The sequence below is a fragment of the Apteryx rowi genome, unplaced genomic scaffold (genome assembly GCF_003343035.1).
Source record: "Apteryx rowi isolate R43461 unplaced genomic scaffold, aptRow1 scaffold_32, whole genome shotgun sequence".
Classification (NCBI taxonomy): domain Eukaryota; kingdom Metazoa; phylum Chordata; class Aves; order Apterygiformes; family Apterygidae; genus Apteryx; species Apteryx rowi.
Window position 1 is genome coordinate 2069305 of NW_020449641.1, and position 9065 is coordinate 2078369.

The 9065-nt window shown below is 41.2% G+C and overlaps 1 protein-coding gene across 3 annotated transcripts in view; it reads right to left on the minus strand.

Annotated features, from left to right (window-relative positions):
* FYTTD1 (forty-two-three domain containing 1) overlaps positions 1–8927 on the minus strand; it is a 15659-nt gene extending 6732 nt beyond the window's left edge. The window contains exons 1-5 of one of the 3 annotated variants that reach the window (XM_026070888.1): positions 8732–8804; positions 5768–5999; positions 5303–5434; positions 2133–2278; positions 842–954 (exon numbers count right to left, since the gene is read on the minus strand). In XM_026070888.1, the coding sequence (XP_025926673.1) occupies positions 842–954; positions 2133–2278; positions 5303–5381 (338 nt within the window). In that variant the 5' untranslated portion in view covers positions 5382–5434; positions 5768–5999; positions 8732–8804. Of the gene's footprint in view, positions 1–841; positions 955–2132; positions 2279–5302; positions 5435–5767; positions 6000–8731 lie in introns of those variants that run through there. The other 2 variants (XM_026070889.1, XM_026070887.1) reach the window with 2 other exon arrangements.
* Between the last annotated feature and the right edge of the window lie 138 nt (positions 8928–9065).

The window sequence follows — 9065 nt, forward strand, 5'->3', positions numbered from 1 at the left end:
GTTAAAAAAAAAAAGGAGTATCAGGATTCAGAACAGAATTTTCTGCCTAAACATATTACAATTTGAGCTGGTATTAAAAAGTTGAGAGTTGTTCACTATGCCTCTGCAGAGCATCCTGCCTAGCATACCAGCCCAATCCATTTTAGCTGCGCTGTGGCCTCTAAGAGAAACAGCCTAACGGTGTAAACAGAATACGATTAACATCCTTCCCCCAAAGAACCAAAGCTAATAGTTAAGCTATTACAGTTCACTTGTCAAAACCATTTCCAGTGAGATTCTTAGCTGTTAACCCCTAGCCCAGATTACGGACGATGGACTGAATGAGAACTATGAACAAGTTTCATTTCCAATTTCCACAAAACAGTCACACAGTGAATATTTTCATCATGGAAAGCAGTTTAGTTGCAGTGTAACAGACAGGTTAATTCTGGTACAAATAAAACATGCAATGGCTTCCATGAAACTGAAGATGGCACCAGCTTCCACAAAGGTATTTTGTTTAGAAATTAAATCATGGTTGTCACTTGAAAGCTATAGAAATCCATAAGTTGGCCATTTTCATATAGACTGTCTATGCTTTAAATGAAGGCAGAGTACTAGTTCTTCCACAAATAAAGGTACTTCCTGAGTACTCTACACAATGATAAATACCTGGCTTTGTATCTGAGACCATGTTTCTCCCAAGCTCAGCTTTCAAACTTGTCAAGATTATCAGCGTATGAAGTATTACCCTATTACTACTACCAGTACCTGTCATCTTTTCATGGAGTCGGTCCTGTCAGAAACAAAACTCACTACAGAAAGTTATTAAGAGTTTAGAAAGGAGACTCGGATATTTTACCTTCTGTTTAGTGGGACAGGCCTCCTGAGGGCTGGTGCTTGTTTTCTCTGCATTTCAGATTGTCTCTGCAGGGTCGTTTTCTTTTTCAAAACTGGATAATTCCGCTGTGCATTCTTAAACAAAAAAGATATATTGCATACATGTGTAATGTATACACACACAAAAAATAGAACTGGGAACCATATGGCTATAACCTGAATATACATTTACTTTTATTGGGTCCCTTTCTATTTTAAGGAAAAAAAAAAAGTAGAAATACTTCATGAAATAGGTAATAAACAGACTAATTAGAGTCACTCCAATTCAGTATTTCCCTCCTGTAAAAAATAATTGTGTGTGCTTAAACCTGTTTGCTCAAAATCATATGAGAAATTCAAAAGTTTGAGTTTTGTTGTGTTTTCCTGAAGATATTACAAGCAGCTCTAGAAGGCTTAAAAACCATCTTTGCTGTTTCAAGCTTTTCCAGATTTCATGGCATTGAAACTTTTTCTTCAGTTTTGATTTTTAAACTGCATATAGAATGTTTGTTTTTGCCTACCTATCACAACCCACTATAGTTTAAAAATGGTCTACACTTTCACAAATTATATATTCCCCTCATTATCAGGCCAAAAAAAGCAGAGTTTAGTGGCTACTTTTTCATTACTTTATTTCCCTACATATAACTGACAATATAGATGCTCCACACACCTTTCAAATTATTCTTCTTCACAAATAAACCCAAAGCAATCTAAACTCTACAATACTTGATTAGATGGAGCAGGCAACAATACACTGGAGGGTGGCAGAGGGAGCCTGTTGAAAGAGGCATTTTTAGAAGAGGTACATGCTTAACACCTGCATGTCTGCTGCATCATTGGTTTGGCATAAAGCAACGTAAAAGACAAAAAAAAATTCCAATCTGTGAGCCTGTGAGCTTTACTTGTAGAAATAAAGCAAATACCTCCAAGTACCCCTTGCACAGAAAATACTCCTGCACTAGGATTTTCCCGATTTGCAATCCAATTAAGTGTTCAAACACCTTCAAGTAGTTTTAAGTATACTCAGGCCTGGTCATTAGCCATCCTCCACAAAACAAACAAGAACTCAGGCAACACCTGTCATCACTGATTTAATAAAAGGTTGTACCAGATGCCTATGCATCATTATAGAACCAGCATATTAGAATATTTTTAAGTAGCACTGTTCTGAAGCATGTGTTCCATATTTTTAATCTGTCCATACTTTTAGCAAACTCAGGGTTACACCTAATGTAGACAATTATATGAACCATTAAAATTGCACTGATTACCTTCTCACTTAGTGGCTGTCTGTTCAGAGGACTAATTCCTTTGCGTGAACCCATCGCTTTCTTGGCTGCCAAGCCGGTTATAACTCCGTAAGAACGCTTCTTCCCTGCYACCTTCTTTCTGCGTCCCAAACGATTTTTACCGTAACCTGCAATAAGGATAAAGAGTTCAACAACTCTTACTGAAGGAAAAAGGTTATTGCTTTAAGACAGTATGCAGACAATTCAAGTTACCTGGCTGCACCCTTTACGCCTTAAAGAAGAAGCTATTACTACATTTGCAAAAATTTGGTCATTTAGTTAATTTAGCAGGTCTGGCCCTAAACCTAGCACAACAACAATCAGCTTCCCACACAGATCACAGTTTTGCTCCACTTCACTACATTAATTTCTGCTGAAAATTTGTTATTATTTGGCATTTGTGTAGGGACAATTTAGAACCCATTCTGTCATAGAAAACCATCACAAAAATCCCAAATGGCCCCTAATCAAGTGCTTAATAATAATAATAATAATAAAATAAAATGATCCAGCTCCCCAGCCATCCAGCAAACTTTAAATTACCAGCTTAAAAAAGCAAAACAAAACAAAAAAACCCTGACTTCCATGCTTATTTATTTAGATCAGTGGTTTCCAAGACTTGGCTTAAGAAAAAAGAACATAGCAAGTGGCCCACAAAACCATATTAAGAAGAATACAACTTACATCACAATTACAGTGTTTTCAATTAGAAGTTTGCATGGTGGTCTGGAAGAAATTGAGAACTGACAGTAGTCTTTGAACATAAAATGTTTGCGAACCCATGGTCTGTAGTATTAACATCTCAAATTTTTAGTTACAAGAGTTTGGTTAACCCTGTCCGGAGCCATTTAGCTTCACGCTATGAAAGTAGACCGTGCTTCAGTTTTTCCCCAGAATATCACACCCCCCAGAACCTCAGATTTCAGGTTAAATTTGAGAATAAGATAACAGCTCYATAGCAAGAGAGACACACATCTAGCGTTGACATATCTGATTTATAGCACTGATGATAAATCTGTGCTGCTTTATGAGACAGGAGCCATGATATCAGGTAATTCATTGATGAGAACCTAGCCTGAGTAAATTTGCAGTTGAGGCACTGCTATGGGACTGTCAGCAAATGCTCTTCTTTCAGAGTCGAAAAGCTGAGAAACAGAGTTATTTTGGCTGCAAGGGAGCTCAGAAGCTCTCTGGACCAACCTCTGCTCAAAGCGACAATTTCAAAGTCAGCTCAGACTGCCCAGAGTTTTTCCCTGTTGCATTATGCATATCACCAAGGACAACTTTTATTTAAATGAACAATGTTCTCCTCCCTGTTTCTCCCCCAAAAGTTTAAGAAAGTTCCAGCTCAATCTCCTCTGCCTTTCTAAAGGGTTTGGCAGCCATTTCTAAAACCAGAGAGAACTGAATGCTGCTGAACATTTGTGGTTTCTGCAGCTGACTACAAACAACAGAGGAGTTGCCACCTATCAGAGTAACTTCAGTGGCAATGGAACAGCAATAAATCTGTTAGTCATAAACAAGTAATAACCAAAATGCTCAGAAGAACTATTTGATGATATCTTTTGCTCAAGGTGAAATTAAAGGGTTTGCTTTCAACGGGAGGAAGTGTGCAGAGCTGTATAGCAGGGAGTAGTTAAAGCTATTCACAATGTTTTAACATGTCACAGATTTGGCAATTTTGCAAAAAACATTTGCCTTTTCCTAGAACAAAGGCAGTCAGCGAGGGAGAATTTCAAAAAATGAAAGTAACACAATTGTATTTAGAATTTTATATTTGCAGCTCAAATTCCCTCTAATAGTCTAAATATTAGGCTATATATACTTTAACATTTGCTTCTTTTGGGCCCCCTATATCATGAACAACTGCACTGACAATCACAATTGTAAAAAGACACTTACATATTTGATTATCTACTACTTAAAATCACTTACTCTTTCATCTCCACAAATATTCTTACACTTAGGCTGAGGAACCTCAAACATCTTCCTCAACTGTCACCAATTTACAAAAGATGCACGAATTAAGTAACATTTCCATGATTGCCTGTATAAAAAGTAAGACTTTTCTGGAGCCCTGAGCTACAAGACATTCCATTGCTCCCAAAAGTCATTTGTATATAGGATGCTGAACAAGGACTACTGCTAGAACAAATATTAAGCAATAATAAAGATAAAATGGGGATTACTGTGAATACACCAGCATTTTAGGAAGACGTGCATTTTGATACTAAAGAAAAAAAAATTGCATATGTTAGCTTAAACACCTCATTAATTTGGACTGAAGTGGTAAGCTTTTTGATTAGACAGTATTTTTCCATATTTTTTATCATCCAGTACTGAAAAAGTACTTTTTAAAATTAAACATAGAGCAAAAGCAGTCGTTACTTCAGCAAGTGCTAGTTGTATTGGACTAACACCTGAGAATCATTTTAGAATGTGAATCCTGTTTACTGCAAAAGCTGAGAGTTACTCAGAGAATCTAGAGTAAGTTGTTACCATGCACTCTTCCCCTCATCACCCCTCCTTTAGTGTTTTTTCCCCACTTTTCTACTCCACTGCATAAGCATGGGTTTAAGAAATCCGACATGGTACTTCCTTTGCAGCCCAAGGTCTTAACCAGAATAGCTGATTCAGACACTCTGGATTATCCCTTCATATATCCCAGAGGCAGCACTACAGTCTGCAGTAACAGCTATTTTTGAGAAGCCTACTAGGAAAATTTTACCTAGCAAATATGGATATGCTGGCTCTTTTGCACAAAGCTCTGAGGACTGGCAAGGCCTCCTTGTTTCCTGATCTACAGGGTTTGACGTCAGCACTCTTTCTATACATCTCTGAGGGGGCACAGAGTATCAACACAGTTTCCCAAATTAAAATAAAAAATTGGAGTGAAAGTCAATCCTTCCTTGAAGGAGAAGAGTCCAAAGATCTAAGCTCCCTGTTAGCCAAACATATCAATGCTGTTCTCACACTGAATCAGATACAAGCCAAATATAAATGGATCACAAAGAACAGAATTACAGTCAAAACTGTATATGGCACTATTTGAAAGACACCTGAACTGACCATGTCAATCCATACATTTTCACTAGGTTACATTTCAGCTCACAAAATTATTGTGCAGCCCACATTATGTTCGGCATACATACCTTTCTGCTGCTGGATTCCCCACTTGGAGCCTGGTGTCCTGAACTGCCGAGTTCGATTCTGCTGAAGCCCCCTTTTCATTTTGGGGGAATACTGCTTTCGCTCTTCTTTTTTATTCAGTTTGATTATATCATCTGTAAGGGAGAGGAAAAAAGAAAAAAAAAAAAGGACTCGATACTCTGCAGATATATTCCAGTTCTAAAGAAAAAACCCTAGCAGCTTGGAGTCGGCTGAAACAGACCAGTTAATCTTGCAAAGCCAGCACATACAAGTTAAGGCTCCAGAAATATCATCTCTATAAAACATCCAGACCCCATGAGTCTTATAGTACTTATTTTATAATGCAGTGCCCCAGCAGAAAGACAAGCAGTTATATTCATTCAAAATATTCAAGATGCTTGAAATCTCRTGTCATTTAGTCCAGCATTAAATTTTAAATCTAATGACTGTTAGTTTTTGTATACTACCTTTAAAGAAAAGGTAGCCCCCTCTCACTCCCACTTTCCAAAGTCCAGACAAAATGTCTGTTCAAGTCTCAGTTCTTTCATCCGAAGGTACTAAAGAAAGTCATGCAGAGAGAACTCGGGCAATCAGTTATCTTCACAAGCTCACTGAGGTCCAGATCATTAGGAAGAAAAGCAAGCAAGACCTCGCTCCCTGAGGGATCTGCAAACCAAACCAATCATCTTACCTATTATCCTGGAAAACAATGTGGAACAAATTATTAATCAGTTTGAGAATATGTACAAAACAATAAACCGATGAAAAGTAAACAGCAGGTTTGTCACAAACAAATGAAGTCATACCAGTTTTATTTCCTCCACTGATCAGGCGGGTGGCTCAGGAGATAAGACTTAAAGCAATGTTGTAGTATGCTTTTATTTGAATGTTAGCTAGCTTATAAAAACAGCATAAAAGAAAATGTCAAATTATACTTCATTGCATCTAGATCATGGAAGCACAACAGATACAAATATCATGTTGCAACAGAGAGCTACCACAGATACATGGACATCACTTTTTGACTCAGAGAGAGACTGGAAGAGAGCTACTATATTTAACAGAGTTCAGATGGACTCGGATAGGATAGAACAAAGAAAATGAAAATGAAAAAAAGTCCACGAAATATTATCAAATGTTTTGCATCCCACTGAAGTAATGCTAGGAGGAAATCAGCTTACTTTGCTGCAAAAATGATTGAGTATTAGGAAAAAAATCTTTAGGGTAAGGAATACAGACACAGGTCACTCAGGGTTTGATGTCTATAGAATCTTCTTTACCAAGGGGATCATCCCTGGTCCAGGGATTCCCAAGCTTTCCTTTTCATACAACAAAGGACACCCAAGACACTTCAGAATGGTCTGCGGTTCAAAAACAGTAGAAACTATCACTGACAACAGCGGTCCTCAGCCACCAGCGTTGCTTGAACTTAACACCACTAATAAAGTGACACTGAGCAAAAAAAAATAAAACTTCTCAACCTTTTAGGGTGGAATGTGTAATTCTGCTTAATGGGTACTTCCACTCCGATGTACCTGTGATACGAAACACTACGTTCCTAGAGCATGGATCCTGGTTTCATAGATCATCTGTTCCTGCTTAAGTCCAATTCTTGCAAAATGATAACTTGTTGCTGTATAGAAGGTTGCAAGTTTTTACACAAACGAACTTAAGATGCAGCCATTCTCTTATTTTGGGAAATGAAAGATAACTGGGACATTCTATGTTTGTTAGATGAGATAGCCTGAAGCATTCTCCTATCTTGCCTGAGATCAGAGATTATTCCACTGTTCTAGCTGTAGTTTTAATCTAGAAATATTATCAAGTTGGAAGCTTAGCCTCAGATGAGTTGTACCATAATATGTTAGCAACAAAAATAGCTTTAATCTGTGTTAATACATGACCAAATACTCAATATTAAGATCTAGATCTTAGGATTCCCCAGATCATTATGTCAGCTTTATTGATATCATGACAGATGTGGGATTGCATCTAATCTTTGCTTACTCCAAATCACACAGCAGAGAGCATGGCGTTGACTTGGGAACAGCAGGCATGCAGGACATCGTTTTCATGCAAATTACTCTTCAACTAAACAAGTTAAGGGACACCCACACCCACAACAGCTTCTTAAATAAAGCGTCATCCATGACACTGCAAGTTCTTTCCAATCTAGTATTAGACAATGTCCAGAAACCTGCTTGTGACTTACTCAAAGGAATATGACTAAAAAAAACATTAGAATATATGAAGATATAACTAACTACTCAGAATCAATGATTCTTAGTCTTGGTAACCTTGGAAACACACTGATTCAGCATGTTATACTATAAATAAAAATAGATTCATATGAAAACAATAATGCTACTCCATATTCAGAAAAACTCTGCACATCATCTCCCAAGCTACGTCCACTATCAAAGCAAAAAACTCTGTTGGACCATCAACAAACGAAAAATCTGTTTATTTTAAGCTGAGCCGCAAAGGCCGAGTCTACACCAACTCTGCAATTCAAATCACAAATCCACTTTTTGAAGCAAGCTTCCTGATAATACCCACCTATCATGCTTTGGTAGCATCATGGAGCATACAAACCCAATTCTTTCCGGATACAACTAAATTGGAAGACGCGCTCCTGGAACATGCCGAATGTGCTCCCAAACGTTATGGGGGCCAGGGCAGAGGACCAGAGCAGAGCTGGTCTGAGGTACCCCAGAGATGTATACGGTACGGATGTCAGGCTCTCAGATAYCACCGAGAGGCAGCTCTACAGATCTTTTATGGGGCTGTGCAACTTCCTAATGCAAACAACGAACCGGAGGGTGGGGAGAAGACTTTATTCCATTTTCACATCTCCGCAAGAAAAAAAGATGTGCGAACACGCACACACTCTCCATTAGAAAGACACTCCACAAGGGAAAGCTGGGGGTCGTCTTTACCAGATTTCCACAGGGAGCTACTAGGTACAGATAAAATCGCGCTTAATTTGACCGAGAAACTATTTCAGCGGTGTCACAGAAGAGACTTGCCGTCACCCACCTCGAAACCCGGCGAGAAGGGAGAGGAAAGGGCGGCGGAGCTGCGCCCTCCCCGCCCCTGCGCCAGGCAGGCCCGGAGGCTCCCCAGGGCCGGGGCCTGCTCCGGACACCCGGCGGAACAAAGGGACCCACCCGCGGAAGCGAGCCCGGCCCGCGAGCCCCGGCACCGGGCGCCCAGGGCCCGGCCCGCCTCCCGCAGGCCCCGTCGGGGATCGCGCCCTGCTCGCACTCCGCCTCCCCCCCGCCGCGCTCCGCCCGCGCTGCAGCCCGGCAAACCCCGGTTGGTTCGTTTCGGACCGCGCTCCCCCCTCCCCCCCCGGCGCTGGTACTTGGTTCAGCCCGCACCCCTCCACTGCCTCCCCCAGGGCGCCAGGCCCGAGGCGCTCCCCTCACCGAGAGACATGTCGATCTTCTCCAGGCTGTCACTGCTGCCGTTCCGGGCCCCTGCCGCAGCCGGGGAGCCCGAAAGCGGCTTCGCAGCCCCGAACCCACTCATGGCTTCCCGCAGGACCACCACCACCTCCCCTCACCGCCTCAGCCAACAGCGAGCGAGCAGTGCGCATGCGCAGGGTGCGGCGGCGCATGCGCCGCAACCCTCCGCCTCCCCCGCCACGGGCAGAGCTAGGGCGCCCCCTCCCCCCCTTCGCCCCTCCCCCCTGCGTCTCCCGCGCATGCGCAGCAGCCCTCCACCAGCCCTGGAAGCGGGCGCCTGCGCCAAGGAGAGGAG